At 39.5% G+C, this 16,854-nt stretch overlaps 1 protein-coding gene, 1 long non-coding RNA gene and 1 pseudogene across 3 annotated transcripts; 2 read left to right on the top strand and 1 right to left on the bottom strand.

Annotated features, from left to right (window-relative positions):
- The first annotated feature begins 384 nt into the window (after positions 1-384).
- LOC144665702 (steroid 17-alpha-hydroxylase/17,20 lyase-like) lies at positions 385-16,372 on the top strand. Its single transcript, XM_078526993.1, has 4 exons — positions 385-590; positions 2,202-2,359; positions 13,169-14,199; positions 15,267-16,372. The coding sequence occupies exons 1-4, from the start codon at positions 385-387 to the stop codon at positions 15,408-15,410; spliced, it is 1,539 nt and encodes a 512-aa protein (XP_078383119.1). The 3' UTR covers positions 15,411-16,372.
- LOC144665810 (uncharacterized) lies at positions 5,244-8,089 on the bottom strand (annotated as a pseudogene). Its single transcript, XR_013573021.1, has 3 exons — positions 7,840-8,089; positions 6,693-6,764; positions 5,244-5,314 (listed from the first exon to the last, which is right to left on the bottom strand). The product of XR_013573021.1 is annotated as an uncharacterized LOC144665810 (transcript).
- On the top strand, positions 8,311-11,620 carry LOC144665829 (uncharacterized). Its single transcript, XR_013573071.1, has 4 exons — positions 8,311-8,624; positions 10,525-10,626; positions 10,889-11,003; positions 11,422-11,620. It is a non-coding gene; the product is annotated as an uncharacterized LOC144665829 (long non-coding RNA).
- Positions 16,373-16,854: the final 482 nt, after the last annotated feature.

A 16,854-nucleotide genomic window follows, 5' to 3' on the forward strand; every position in this document is an offset into this window, starting at 1 on the left:
CTACATTCAAATTTAAGTTTTTATACGAAGTCTGAAACGGCCCTAACGTTTTGCTCCTTTTAGTTAAGGCAAAAATGCTCTAATTGACGCCGTGTTGTCAAACTGGCGGAACTTCTTCTATGGATGAAAACAAATCTTGTGTTAAAGTTTACTCGTAAAACACTTGTCAAGTTTGATATTAGTGCTTTTGTCTCGCAGTATTTACTTTTTCCCTTTATTGTTTCCTTTTCCTTTACAATAGCGAATTTCATATGACTGTCGCATGACTTACAAGTGCTTTTCTAATTGGCTGAACACCAAATGGCGTGAGAGACAAATCGCGTGATACATAATCTTAGAATATATTGTAATCACAAAACACTGTTTCTGTTTGGAGCCAGAAACATGGAGTTGTCAATGTTGGAGTACTGCACTTTTAGATATATTTTTCTTGCTATCGTTTTCTTGCTGATTCTCAATCAACTGATTGAGTTGTATCAGTTTAGGAACATGCCGCCGGGACCTCGTCTGACAAGTTTGCCATTTATAGGAAATCTGTTGAGCTTTGATTCCACGGCTCCTGGAGACAGTTTTCTTGACGCCACAGCCAGGTTTGTGAACATGTTGTAAAAGTTGTGCTAACTAGTTTAATTCCGAAAAACGTTCGTCAATTAATAAGGGCGAGAGAAGCAAAACTCTTGAACTGACGTTCTAGCCAGTCATTAGTGGCAATGTGTTATCTAGTTTTCCTGTTATCAGTCGTAAAGCCTTTCCTCTGCGAAGCTAATTTATGAGAAGCTAGTTTTTGCCAAGGGCTGAAAGGCAGAGCGGGCTTGCGTGATAAGAATGCCAGATTAAATGCCCCGATTAAACGATACACGTTGCCGAAGGGTGTGTGTGTGTGTGTGTGGGGGGGGGGGGGGGGGGCTAACAAGGCGGGAGAGGCTAAAATGTCAATTAACCCCTAGGAGCTCCTGCAGACTTGAAAATCGACACCTGAGCTCTGAGGTGTTACGGCTGATTGCGCGCGAACTGAGTTATACAATAGTTTTGTGGTTATTTTTGACAGTTAGAATAACACTATTTGTTGTTAAGGCTATCAGGGGAGAAAGAAACCTTTATTCCTCATTCAAGGCTATGGCCAATTAATGCAAGGCATGATTTTAGCACGCTAAAAACATTACTTGCAAGTTGCTTGAGGTAGCGGTACGCAGGTGGAGAAATATGTGGCGCGCACAGAAACAAAAAGCGTGATGATCACGTGTTTGATGACGAAAAGCAGAAACAGGTAGTGAAGTAGGTGGCGTGGTGATCACGCGCACCATGACGTAACAAAGAGAGTGTGCTTGTTTCACATCCGGCAGAATTTTAAATTTCGGAAGCAAAAGTTTCTTTTTCCCTTTGGCGTTACCAGAGTGATTTTGGCTAATCATGTTACACCACTCATATTGCGTGTTTTGTAGTTCAAAGGACGAGTGGTTGACTCCAAGCTTTGCAATCGTTATATAGAGTGTTGGGTCAGGTAACAGCTCTAGCAAGGTCTCGCATGAATGACTCACAAACCCTTGAGAGAACAATAGAACAAACAACAGGAACAATGCCCCTAGCCCCCCAAAAAATAGCAACTGCTACACTAGAGGAGCAGTAGAAGTACAAGCCGTGTTAGAGCAGCTACACCACTGTTCGTGATTGGTTTATTGTTCTGTTTACGTTTGTTGTGATTGGCCACTGAGATGGCTCTGATTTTGGTTTTACGGCACTCCATTGTAAACAAAATAACCTTATTATAAAGCTGGTTAGGCAAATTAAAATTAGGGCTAAGTCACCTTAGTTTGGTGATTTTTGCATTGCCCACTTGTTATGAATTGCGAGCTTAGCGATGACAATATCAACGAAATGCCAGTTACAAAACGGATTCAAGGAATGACCTGGAAATCACATTTTAGTAGCCTGTGTACAGCCGGGACGGCTGTACACAGGCTAACATTTTAGTCGAGTCGGAAAAATGTCAAAAGAGTAACTAAAAAACTCAAAATTAAACGAAAAGGTTAGTGCAGCGTACAGATTACATTCAGGGGAATATTTAGCTAATGGAGGTTCAGAAAATGAGAAATCGATGCATTTATATACAGCGTACGCGTATACGGCATCACTTTGAAACGAGGTACACAAACAATTCTATGTTCAATTTTTGATTAATTTTTGTTTTCAATTCCTTTTAGCCTAAGGAAGAAATATGGCACAGTGTATTCCCTCAAAGTGGGCAGTTTCAAGTTACTTTTTGTAGAGGATAGCGATTCTGTGAAGGAGGTGCTGGTGAAGAAGTCAGGAGACTATGCAGGGAGGCCTCCATTCTATACCTTTTATTCAACATCAAGAGGTATCTTATAATAGTGGTCTATTTGCTCTAGTACAACCTACATGGAATTGAATGGCGATTGAATCTTATGTTCTTTGACAAATTCAACAACAAAACATTAGTTCATACAGAAGTACATAATCCTAGATTTATGTACCGTAATGATTTGATTTAGCGCCCGGGGCGCTTATTAACGTTTGGAACCTCAAGGGAGGGCGCTTATTCGAGACAGGGCGCTTATTCGGGACAGGGCGCTAATTTAATTTTTTGAGAAACAACCAAATGTATAAAACAAAATTTTAATAAATTTGAAAAAAATAACAATGACAGAAACTGTAACAGTAAAAAATTGTTGAAAGTTCAGTTACTTTTACAAGAATTGTTCATTTTAGCAGTAAATATATACATGTACGGTAAGGTGGATGTTTATGAGTTTATCTATTCGACGTCGATGACTTTAGTAGGGGCAGTTATCCACAATAGGCGCGCTCATTAGAATAGGGGCGCTTATAAGAATGGGGGCGCTTTTATTGAATGGGGGCGCTTATTGGAATAGGGGCGCTTATTGACAAAAACACATTCGAAGGGGGCGCTTATTTGGGAGGGGGCGCCTATTGGAAGGAGGGCGCTAAATCGAATCATTACGGTACTTCTGGTTCATATAATTTCGGACGATGTCTTTTAAGACATTTCGGACATTCTTCTTGAAATTTCGGACCGTGATACTCGAAGACGATACAACGAGCAACTAATGTCAAAAGTATTGAAGTAGCTCCTGGATATAAGATCTGTTCAGTTTATACAAAACAAACACAGGACGAAAACGCACGTTTCCGTATTTCTGAAACATGACGGAAACATAGAACTCTATGTTTCCGTCACGTTTACGTGCTGCGGAAACGTGAAAATCCAAATCTCTGTGATAATATCACGTTTCCGTCATGTTTCCGCAACGGATGCGAGTTTACGTTTCCGTCACATTTCCATTAGCGGATTGCCGCTTTGTTTGTTTCCGTCACATTTACGCTACTTTTCTTGTTCTCGTTTTCTTTTTGATTTCGTTACGGATTTCTTTTTTTTCCGTAAATTTACGTTAGCGTTTGAGACTATTTGTAAAAAACAAGCAAATAAATGAAAAGATAGAACTAATCATGTTAGAAGTACATAGTAAAAGTGCAGCGATAAGTTTCTTTTTTTTCCAGTTTATATTTAGTAAATTTTTTATGAGGTTATAGTATATTAATTGTTAGAGTTTTAAGATGGGTAGCGAGGGGGAGCCGAGTATAGGAGGAGTTAATGAGTTCTACCGTACATTGCCACTTTTTCTTGAGATATAAATTCCTCGGTTGCAGGATTGCACAGTTATAGTATTGTCTGAGTTTATTTTTGAAGATAATTTCGTATATAATGATGGTAGAGTGGTATTTGGGGCATTGATTTTTTTATTTAGAGTAATTTTTGATTGTTTATTTAGGTTTGTAATTAAGACATTTGGGTGTAACTTAGTAAGGGTATTTCAGGGTCTCTCATATTTCTTTGGAATATCGATGATTTATATAACTTATGATTTTGGCTAAATAAGGCAGTTCTCAAATAGAGTTGCCATACCATTTCAACCAATAATGTCATGAGTCCTGTAACATATAAGACCAAGCCATATGCTATGTCATGCAGCCTCAAAGTGTGACCAATCACATAGTTCAGGATCACAGTTTTTTCCATTTAAAAGCAAAGATAAAATTTTAACCGTACGGACACTTTTAGTGGCTCCTTGCTTTAACTAATGTAGCTATTAAGTGGCACGTTCCTGTAAGCAAATATAAAATGTCACTTTCTCTTCAGGATGTACTGTTTCTTCACTAGATGTGTCTCCTTACAGTCACTATACAGCTGTAAATAGAGTAATTAAAGCAAGATTCTCCTGATCTCGGTCATCAAAGCCGCTGTAGTTCCTGTGTTCTCCAAAACTACCCGGAAAGATTTGTAGCTAGAGAGCAACCTCTCTTTGCACTATGGCCAAGGAACCGCAAAGTTTCCGTGTCTGAAAGCAAAACACAACACAGCGCATGAATCCACTGCAGTAGATGGGCCGATAAGTGTTCACCTTGACTCCTTTCCAGAGAGCACAATTCACGCAGCTGCCAAGAAAATATTAGGGATTATGTCACTTACATAGTTTTTATGCCAGACTAGGACAAAATAAACAAGCCAATGAAAATGATCATTGTCTCTGATTGTGTGGTATGCAAGCATCCTCAACATCACTTAAGTCCTCATCAGAAAGGCTGTCAAACTCTCTTGCTCCTGAAAGAAAAAAGTTATTACTGAAATAAAGAGGAACCATTCAGAGGATCTCAAGCAACCTCCTGCAGCAGACAAATAGTGAATAAAAGAAATAGTGCAGTGTGCTGCATAAAGAGGAAAAAAAAAGTCGTGAGCTCACTCGATTATCTACCTGTGAACGCACACGCCAAAAATAATGATTCAAACTCAGCGTTTCAGGTGTCAAAGAATTTAGCAGACCGTAATGGCAACTTTCGCGCCGAAAGTTCAACACATTCCAGTTTCGAAATGGCGGAAAGATTAGATATAGAAACTTCTTCTGAGAAACTGATGCTGATCTGTGTCGATATGCATACACAGGTTCACTTGAATCATTTCTAGTGTAAAGTTTCGCCCGTACTCAGTGTTTATGGTGAGCATTTTGAGTGCAAAAGTTCGCGTTTCGGTCTGCTAAACTTCAAAGTTTGACACCTGAAACGCTGATGTTTGACGTCATTTGAAAACATGTTTTTAGCGCGTGCCTTCACAGGTAGATGCAATCGACGGCATCTTACAATTTAAATTGTTCAAGCTGAACAGGAATTACCGTGCTACTTGTAAAACTGTGAACACTTACTTACATGTAAGAGCCAATGCTACCAACAGTCAGACATAAGACAGCAAGAGTCACTCATATTCTTACCACAGATGGGCCTTAAATATGAAACAAATCACTGTATACTATGTTTGGCTGAATATCAATTTGTTTTGAATCAAGAAAATTGATTACTGCAAAAATTGAAATTTCCTCCGAGTTTGCTATAAGTAGCACAAGGACATTATGAAACAATCAAAAAAATTTTCTGCCAAGACCTATGCCCAGCACTACATGTATGTACTAAACACATGTTCTTTGTGACCGTTATTTTCTCTACAGCTAAGGACTCCCTGTGTACCAGAATGCATTGTGTGCTTTGACTTGAGTTTGCTATGATATGAAACCTTTGCTTTGAAGTGTTCGTAAAATTTACAGTAAAATTTATGGAACAGTACTTCAAGATAACGAACCTCGATATAACAAATCAAATCCATCCTAAAAAACCAAACCAATCTAAATATTTTGAAAATTCAAAAATCCTTATCAAAAATGCCCTCTTTATAATAATTTCCTCCAAAAATAAACCCACCAAAAAGTCACTTGAACAAGTTAATTTACACACGTGGCCACAACTTGTTTAAAATCAAAAATAATTTCCAGGGATGTCGCTAAGGGCCGGCTGCCGGCTAATTTCACCGGCTGAAAGAGAACTTAAATCCGGCAGAAATTTCAATGAGATAAGGTAAACTTTTAGATCTGCCAAGGCCAGAAAAGCCAGCTGGGTTTGTTGAAGAGCTGGCTTAGTGTTTTCTTTGCTACAACTCTGAATTTCTAATTTCTCCGATTCCTTAAAGATCCTCAATTTAATGATAACTATTTTTTTTTAAATTTGCATCCGTGCGAGCGGCAAAGGTCATCCGTTCAGAACTGCACATCCGTGCGAGCGGCTTGAGTAAGCTGTTCAGGAAAAGTAAACGCGATCTGTCGGTCTCGTTGACGCGTGCCAAAAGATCAAAAATTTATCTCACAAAAAAAGTTTATAAATGTTCACGGTGCATCATATAATCTTTCATAACACATAACTTCTGGGTATAATGCGTTCGGAATATATTGTAAGCCATTTCGCCATTCATCGCTATGCATTCGGAATAAATTGTAAGCCGTTCCGCTGTTCATCGCTCTGCGTTCACAAATTTTCGTAAGCGGTTCAGTTGTTCATGACCATGCGTTCAGAATAAATTATAATCTGTTCAGCCGCGCAGTTTCACTCGTTCCACACGGCTTTATGAGCCATGCGTTACCCGTTCCGTAGCCGAACATTTTACCGTTCAACAGAAAGCCGATAGTGTATGTTTTCACGTGAGAGGTCACAAATATTTTTTTAATTTTTTTATTTTTTTTTCAATTATTGTATTTGTTTACTTATACGTTATTTGTGTGTATTTTTTCTATTGAAATGAATAAAAAAACAAAAAAAACACAGAGGGGGCTTACCTGAATCACTCCCAGAAAGATCCTGTGCATGTAAACATGTAGCTGGCCCCAATGATAGGTCCAAGTTCTCATCTACATTAAAATACACATTGGTGATTATCATAGGATTTACTGTACATATAATGTAGATTATACCCAGCATATCACCTCGAACAAAACCAAACAAATTTTTCATCAAACTCAATCGAACAAATTTGGAAGACATTGAACGATTAAATTCAATGTTGTTCGGTCATCGAACGAAATCGGACAACTATTCTTATTTGAGTTTGATTTCCAAACCAAATCGAATGAAATCAAAATTAAGCGTTCAATTTAATTCGATTAAGTTTGCAAATTGAACTTGTAGCTTAAATTTAAAATAAAGAAATTGGAACCTAATGAGCGAGTACAAAGTTATTGATTATTCCTTACATGGTTTTGGAATAAGTGATGGGACACGGTATCGTATAATCACAGGTCTAAAAATTAGTATGGAAATAAAGGAAACATAAATTTTGATGGCTGGATCGATTGATGCATTAATAATCCCCATGATAATCAAAAATTAATGACAGAAAACCGAACATTCGATTTTGCTTGATTCAGATTATATTGTGATACGTCATAAGCCACTCGCTTAGGTATCGTTTGACGACAGAACTAAGTTGAACCTCATTGAACTTTATCGAAAGTTCGATTTGGTTTGATTTGCATTTATTTTTTGTAAGTTCGATTTCGTTCGATGACCGAACAACATCAAATTTAATCGTTCGATTTACGTTCGATTGAGTTTGAAAACCAAACATTTGATGTGATACCCAGGCCAGGATTATAAAGCCTGTCTTCACATAATTAACTGTGGGTTAAAAAATTAATGTTACCTAATTAAATGTTTTTCCTGGTCAGAAATAATTTGTCTCTTGACCAGTCATTTGTTTGAGCCCTGGATTAAATCAAGAACCTTGAGCACTGGTTGTAAATTAACAGCAAACGTGTGAAGAGGCCAAAGGGATGGGCAGTTAAATACTGTTGTTTCAAACTTTCTTGTCAACCTAAAAATATGGTTGTTCAAGCCTTCACTTTTCAGACCTTAATTACAAATTCAAATGAGTTTGATCACTGCACAAGGTTAAATTATAAAAAAAAGATAACGCGTAAAGTTTACCTTCGCTTTCACTTGAGCTCGATCCAGGAACATCTTTAGGTACAGAATAAGATGTAGAGGAGTTGATATATCTTTTTTTCCACAGTTTTCCACTGATTTACACTTGCATCGAAGTACAGTCTTCGGTGTTCGTGGTATTGTGAGTTGCTACATGGTTGCTAAGAAGCTGATGGCAATGACCACATCGTTGTCTGCATCTTGTTCGCCTCTTTTGACGACTCGACTCGCCATGCATTTCCTTTCTCTTCATCCTATGCTCGTTTAATGCGTTGATTTAAAATTATACTTAAATAAAAGATCAAAATCTCCTCGAAAAAGCACGATTGATCACTGAAATCACACGAAAATTTATCCACATCAAGGATCGAAAGGTGACAAGTGCGCAGATGCAATTGCGCATGGTGATGCGGGCTCAAGTTCGGTCAGCAAAGACTCGCGTCGCGTCACTTGCGAGGCGGGAAATTTGTAATTAGCAAAGCGAAGATTCAACAACGAAAGCGAGTGTCAGCACTTTTCATCTGTTCTATTTCGACTGTTTGGCAAGTGCTATGGAATCGCCGAGACAAGAAAATGAAGAGAATACAAGACCTGATCGAGAAACCCCAAGAGCTGCTCCAGAGAATCAGGCTACTCCAGAAGATATCAATCTTGTGAGAAAGTTACTGGCCGAAGTTGCGGAAATTCGCAAAGAAAATCAACAACTGAAAAGTGAAGCGTCAAATCTTTAGACAAAAACAAGAAGGCGACTATTCCAGAGATCAAAAGACAGCGATAGTGAGTGCTCGGTGAGTAAATTATTTTACTATTATACTTCTAAACTGAATACTAACCGAATATCGAGACGCTCGAATGGCGGTTTTAATAATGAGTCTTTGGGTGATGTGTGACATTCCCCATGTAAAAATGAACGTTGTCAATAATGAAGGTTACAGCTTACTTTTGCGCTCCGAATATCATTCACTGCAAACTAAACATGTAACTAATTCATCTACGCAAAAGTATGTGCATATATTTGCTTAACAGTATGATTATCGGTGATTAAATCCAAGAGTACTTTAAAACTGTGAGGGAGGGGAGGGGGGAGGGGGGGGGGATGGGGAGTTTATAGACAACAAACGGTGCTGAAGACCTGCAATAGTTTTTGAATCTCGCGCGATTTCTGTGATCTGGATGACAAAGGTGGCGTAGCTAAGCAACCAAGCCTCAGAGTATCTCGACCAATAAGGATGACCTATTCTTATATTCACCTCTGTGCCTCGTTGACCACGCTAATAGAATCAGACATAGAAGACTACAAGTCTCAAATTCATTTTCATTTGATGGGTCCTCTGCACGAGACTGTTTTGAAACAGAGGCAAAGGGTAACTCGGAAATGGCCTATTGAAATAAAATTGGCTTACATTTCGTTGTCTTGCATTATTTTGATTTCTATGTGTTCCTAGAGTGGGTTTTTAGTTATGCTTTCGACGTAAAGAAAAACTAAACCGTCGAAAGTGAAAATCGCTAAAATGGCGTAAAACTCACCCTAGGAACACAGAGAAGTCAAAATAATGCAAGAAATACAAGAGGTTAGCTATTTTAATTTCAGTTCCTTTACAATGTAATATTTAGAGCAATTTTCGAAGCTTTCTCGTACAAGTTGTCTCAAACGGCTCAACCAGAGTTACGCAATCGGCCACATTATATGTCACATTGATCGCATACAACGCCTGGGCCGCCTGTGAAAGCACGAATCAATAAATAAACCACTTTCACTCAATTGGACGACAAGCCTGAGGATTCTATCGGCTGAGAGTTGGCTCAGGACAAGCCAACTATCAAAAGTGGATAAAATCCGAGAGTGAGCCTTGCAGCTAATTGTTTTAGCATGACACAGAAACGGATCTTTTTAACAAAACGGTCAGTATGAGTGGTTTATTTATCTTTTTTTGTGACTTCGGCCAGTCCATGTCGGCACTTTTACTTATATCGAGAATTAAAAGGCGCTTGCCTGGCCAATCAGGTCGCCTGTTTACCTAATAGACGGGCGTTAGGTTATATATGCTAACAGCCGAGAGATACGCGCGCAGGCTGATTTAAACGTCGTTCCCTCCCCGATTTTTTTGAGGGGAGCGGGACGGCTGTACACAGGGTAACAATTTGTTGAATAATAAAACAGATATCCTGCTCAATTATGCGGAATATCGTCTGGTTTTAGCCAACTCGGCCTACGGCCTCGTCGGCTAAGTATCAGGCGCGATTCGCAGTATAATTGTTTAATATCTAACTCGCGCTCATGGAATAATTGTTAAGTACACAACAGTTATATCCTGCGATCTACTTACATGTATTGCGCGTCAGCCAAGTCATGTGGGGAAGAGGAGAGCGCTTACCGTAACTTTTAGTTTTTTTTTTTTGTTACGAGTTGTGATGGGTTCGTTGGATTATTTGTGTGATTGAGATGAGATTAATACGGTGGCCCAGAAGGGACAAGTTCACAACGCTTCTTCTTGAAAATGCAGTGTTGTTCTGTAGAAATCTAACTGTTATTTTTAGAACTGAATTTACGAACAACACTGCATTTTCAAGAAGAAGCGTTGTCCCTTCTGGGCCACCGTAGATTTAACTGCTTCAATTTAGCAGTTAATTATGCGTAATGGGTTTGTATAGTCTTTTATTCATTACCGATCATTACCTCTATCGTAGGTTTAATAGCTAGTCCATCAAACCAGGCCATGGCAAAGAAAGTTGTCAAAGAAGTGCAGTCAGTGTATGGCAAGAAAAAATGGGAAAAGGCTATCATAAGAGGTAAATTTTCTCGTTAATGTTGTATGTACATTACCAATTTTTTTTTGTCTTTTTGATTGCTCGTTTTAACAATATTATTCTCAGTTAAACAGTTTTAAAGGGCCTCAATAAATTTGAAATGATGTAGACTTAAATTTCGTTTTAAGTTTGTTTAATTGTTATCGCTCTAGATCTGTACATGAAGTACATGTATTTTGGGCTTGTAATTGGCGAAACGCCGTAAGTAGCCTCCCTTATTGATAAATATTCTGTTGCATTTTAGTTGCCGTTCAACAACACTGGAGATCCTTACGTGACGATGCAACCAGAAAAACAATGCAAATAGCAAGTTCGAGGAACACAGACGAAAAGTTAAGCGGAACAATCGTTTAAAGAGAGTAAGTATAACAAACATACATTGTTGCTCCTTGATGATTAACTGGAGAGTTTCAGCTTTATCCTTTATTTCTCTCAAACGATTGGCATTAACTTTTGTAAGACTGGTTTTCACTGGCCATAAACATAAGCGCATAAGAAGAGCAGACACTGTCCGATTACAAATAAACAAAAACCAAAAGAAAACGAAACTATTCGTTCTTCTAGTGCTTTTCGTATCCCTTCGGGGCTTATTATTCCTGTGCATGTTGAGAACAGGATGATAAGAAAGAGTGTGTTCAATCTTGTTATGCGCTCTTGTGCTTGTACTTAACTCGGTGAGAATCAGCCTTTTAATAAAGTTCTAAAAAACAATATTTTTAGTTAAACAGAAAGTTAAAGTTCTTTTTTTTGATGCGTTTTCCCTTTCTATCTTTTTAGAAACTATCCAGGCGCCTCCAAAGTCTACAGAAAAGCACTCTGTCAGAAAATGACAAAGACAAGGCGAAAGAAATCCTATCTTCCCCGAATGCGATTGACTTTATGTCATCAGAGGAAAGTGAAATCGATGATCCAGATTCGACGAGTGGTCCAAAGCCAAGAAAAACAAGAAAACTGACATGGGAACGCACCAAGCTCAGGAACATTAAATCAAAACTAGACGAGGCTCATTTAAATGGCTGAGAGCGAGAAACAACGTCGATGCCCGTGTAACCAGAACCGAGACGGCATCTGTACGGCCCTGTCCGACCAATGCCCCTAGTTGGGCAGTACGCATTGATTGATAGCCACTGGACTGAGTGTATTGACTGTGTGATAACCACTCATACAAATTTTTTAGCTTTAACGAACAGTGTGGAACCTTGAAACGTTCATGATCAATATACATTTTAATAAAACATATATCATTTTCCTTTATTCTTGGGGACAATCAGGTTGTTTCCATTTCCAGATTTGCCAACAAGTTATGTTATGATGCGTAAGACTTTTTCAAAAACAAGATCAGTAAAATAACGAGTATTTTTAAAAAAAAATTGAGGAAAATAAATAAAGTTTTGGTAGAAACTATCGGCGTCCGCAACTGCTATCACACAATTACGCGTCCAGTATTGGCCCTGATTACGTCAACGGAAACAAGAAAAAATAACATGTTTCCGGAACGTTACCTAGTATTTCCGTCACTTTTAGGCCTGTTTACGTCGACGGAAACCAGCAAAAATCATATTTCCGGAACGTTATCCCGTGTTTCCGCAAACTTTAGGTCTGTATACGTCGACGGAAACATGAGAAAAACATATTTCCGGAACGTTATCCCGTGTATCCGCAAACTTTAGGTCTGTATACGTCGACGGAAACATGAGAAAAACATATTTCCGGAACGTTATCGCGTGTATCCGCAAACTTTAGGTCTGTATACGTCGACGGAAACATGAAAAAAAACATATTTCCGGAACGTTATCGCGTGTATCCGCAAAGGTAACCATGAGGTTCCGCTTGCGGAAACCGTTGTTTCCTTCAGCTGAAACATGACGGAAACATGTAAAAAAGTGGTACGGTTCCGCTGTGTCCGCAGCAACGGAAACACGAGTAAACGCCACAAAACCGCAGACGGAAACACGAGTTGTCCGTCATGTTTCCGCAACGGTGACACATGTTTCCGCAACGTTTCCGTTTACGGATTCTTGGTATTTCGTCCTGTGAAACCACAAGACATGCGATTAAACAGAACATGAGCACGGCAACGTTGAAACCCGCCAGCTCAGAGCCTGGAGAGGCTCTTCTAGTGACCTTTAACGATCATGCAGTTTAAAGACGATGTATTGTATTTAATTGATTATACTGCTTTGTACTCCTAAACTTTGCTCGTTTTAAAATGCATAATTTTTAATACTGTTATATGTTTGTGCATCTTAATACGTACTCCAGTGTTCGGACAACGGTTTTGATCGCACACACAAATGTTCGGAAACTTTATTTTTTTTGTCATAAAGTTGATCCCTCCGCATATTTTCGTTGCTTAAGTACATTTAGTATATCATCATCATCATCATCATCATCATCATCATCATCATCATCATCATCATCATCATCATCATCACAATATCGGTTACACAGTGCCTCTTAATTTCTCTTCTGTCTGTATTGTCCACTGCAATCAAGTTAATACTGAGATCTCAATATGTTGCAGGTGGAAAAAGCATGTCGGCTGGTCAGTATGGTCCTGCCTGGAGAATCCACCGAAAGCTTTTCATGACAGCTATACGACAGTATATCTCAGACCAGAAACTAGTGGACGAAAGAATCTCTGAACAAGCAACGAGGCTGTTGCAGTTTTTTGAAGATCAACATGGGAAAGATTTTGACCCCAGCCAAATTTTGAAGGAAAGCGTTGTAAACGTAATCTGTACAATAACATTTGGGGATACTTTCAATTCTTCTCACCCTGATTTTGAAGAGTTTTTCCGACTTCACGATTCTTTCTTCACGGATGTGGAGATGTTTGCCCAAAGTTTCGTTTTAGATTTCTTTCCAATCGCAAAGTATTTTCCATTTAAGTGTTACAAAAGAATGAACAAGCTTTCAGAACAAATATTTGAAATTCTTGAGCGAAGACTCGAAGAGAACAAAAGGGACTTTAAACCCTCTGCCAAAACAGACAACCTGATTGGCTGTTTGTTGAAAGAGAGACTCGACGCTGTAAATGAGAATGGCTCACAAGACAAGGCCTCTATGCTGTCAGATGACTACCTCCTTAACACCATTGACGAAATGTTCACTGCTGGTTACGAAACCACTAGTAGCACTCTGCGATGGGCCATTGCATTCCTTGTCCACCATCCTGAATGCCAAAGAGAGATACAGAACCAGCTTGATGAAGTGGTTGGAAGGGACCGAATGCCAGGACTGAGTGATCGTCCAAATCTCCCGCTTGTTCAGGCCACAATAATGGAAGCACTGCGACTGGGAAATGTTGCAGAACAAACTCTCCCCCATTACACAGTGAAAGATACCTCACTTGCTGGCTACCGTGTTCCCAAGGATACTGTAGTCTTTGTCAATTTGATGAATATCCATACGGATCCAAGCTGCTGGGAGAATACAAACTCGTTCAACCCTCGCCGCCACATTGATGCTGATGGCCAGCTCATTACCAACTCTGGTAACTTTCTGCCGTTCTCAGCTGGACGCCGGGTTTGTCCGGGAGAATCACTGGCAAAGGTGAGTTATTACATAGTTAGTAGTCTCCTCTACTAACTATGGTTATTACTGGTACTACTCCACGTAGGGGATACTTTAAGATTAAGTAGTCTAAGAGGGAGTGGGGATACGAGAGATTTTTTGCGATTATGAAGTCAGTGACTTCGGTACCAATTTTGTTACTTGAAAGGAGGGCATGCAATAAGAAGTAAGGATCCGCTGTGAATTTGGACGGACGGTATATATACCCATGCTTTTTACTCGAGAGTTGATACCTAAATACATTCTAGTTTCTCAGGCTACATGCAGAAGAAAATGACTTTTTCGTAAGCGCAGATGATAGTATGTACGGTACTGCTATCCTATGCACGAGATCCAATGCTGCAACTGCCAAAAGAGCAACACAAAGTCATTTAATCGCATTGTTAATCACCTCAAAAACTGACGGAAATCAAGTGCATTATTTGCAGTACATACTACATTAAGCGGTGACTATATAGAAAGGAAGTAACTTCTAAAAAAACACAAACACCTCTCAACCAACGCCAACAACTACCTGCGCCTTACAAATTACGTATTCGTGATCAGGCGTTACCACAACGACAAAAGAGAACCCTTCGAATTTACTTCAAACAGAACCCACACAAGTTTCACTAGCAGTAGACCGATTGAAACTGTAACCATCTGAACAAATACTATTTACGAACTTTACACGAGTCTTAACACTGAGCTAGTATTACATGGCAAAACTGACCAGTAATTTCAAGGAAATGGAGTTCAAGTCTAGTTCAAATCATTAGGACCGACAAGCTACGTTTCACTTGACTATGAAGATGATGCCAGTCATCATCAACGGACTTTTTCAGAACTACCCTCACCCAGATAAACACACAAGGCGAACCACAGATACTTATGCATGAGATGGCAACAACTTATGATCCATTTTACAAGGGGTACTTTAGATTATAGATTGACTGTTGGATGTCCTGGCTAAACTTTAAAAAGCCGCCCGCCACTCAACTAAGGAAATAGTTAATTGTTTGGCCTAATGAGGGTGGCTGAAAATGTTAACACTAATATTTTTTCAGGTCGAGATTTTCATGTTCCTTTCCTGGATGTTACACAATTTCACGTTCCTGCCGTCCCAGAATGAAAAACTTCCAGATTTAAAAGGCATCTTTGGAATAAGTGGCTATCCAGCATCATACAAAATACGAGCCGTGAAGCGATAGACGGGCTACAGTACTCTCCTGACTGAGTGGGCCAGAGCACCAGGGATTTTATTTCTGTCAACATTCCGAGGGATCAGATTACTATACACTCGGTGCATCGTGTATGTAGGCAGACCTGTCGGAGTGGCTTTGAAGAGGGTCCTCAATTCCTCAATGGATGGATTATAAATACCATTTCCCTGCCCAAATTTGCCCAAATCCCATTCTCCAGCCTATTGTTTTCCCGATTTTTTAAATCCCGCTTCAAGTTTTATTGTTTATTTGTTTGTGACTCCCAGTCCCAGTGACCCAAATCCAAATTTTCCCCGTGAAAATTTGCACAAATCCCAGTTCCCATTTTACCGCTATCAGGCACCTCTTTGAAATGCAATGGAATCCCGATTTTTCGAACCTTCAAGGGATACGATAATTGATTCGAAAAAAGAATCGTTCGAGAAATCGGTGCAAAATTGCAGTGTTCGACTGAGTGAAGCAAATCCAAGCAAAACGAGTTTTGGTTCGATTTGTCCGAGAGGTTCGAAAAATCTAAGATTTTAGAATTTGGGATTCCACTGTAAAAAGGCTAACCATATTTTCACAATCGTTACTCAGAAAATTGCATAATATCGATCTCCGGTGTCAGGGTCTCCTGGGGAGAGTAAGGGCCTGTTTATATGGAGGAGAGTTGTCCCTGGTAGGAGGTTCCGGCGAGCCATCTTTTGCTGAGCGTTTACATTAGAAAAGCTATCCCTGCCGACCGAGCCAAGACTTGGCCCTGTCGGTTCAAAGACTGGCGAGAGTCGTTTTGAAACATGTATTATGGCGGCCTTTTCTAAAATCGCTAACGCTGAAACATCGGCGAAGACCATTTTTGGACGAATTTACCGCCGACTTCGATTTCAAATTATCCGCAATGTTGTTTTGGCCGATTGCAGCATTTGCGCATGCTCTGTATGTGCCAAGTTGTCCCTGGTAGGCGATGAAAAAATAACCAAACTGTTTATATGGAAAAAAGTTGGCTCGCCCCAAAGGGTCACCCTTCCTTTAAAGCAAGTGGCCCTGAACCCAGGGTCACCCTGCCCCCCTAGCCAACTTTGCAATTTCTCATATAAACGGTTCGCAGCTATTTATAAAGAAACGTATGATAAGCTCTCTCGCCCGGGGTGGCTCGGTATGGAGGGTAACCCCCCTACCAGGGACAACTCTCTTCCATATAAACAGGCCCTTAGTTAACCGCAAAGGACATGACAAACCTATACTCTAAAGAACTGTAATTCTTTTTACGTAAAGTGCGGTACTGGTTTTATACTATATGAGAAATGTAGTAAGTTACTAATTTCTTGACGTGAATTCTCGTTGTATATAGAGAGGAGACTTGCAGTTGTATTCGCCGCTTTGCACTAAATAAAGGATACGTTAGAATTACTAGATGAAGCTGTAGATGTTACCCGCATTTTGTTCGTGT

The sequence above is a fragment of the Oculina patagonica genome, chromosome 9 (genome assembly GCF_052425735.1).
Source record: "Oculina patagonica isolate OP01 chromosome 9, crgOcupat, whole genome shotgun sequence".
Classification (NCBI taxonomy): domain Eukaryota; kingdom Metazoa; phylum Cnidaria; class Anthozoa; order Scleractinia; family Oculinidae; genus Oculina; species Oculina patagonica.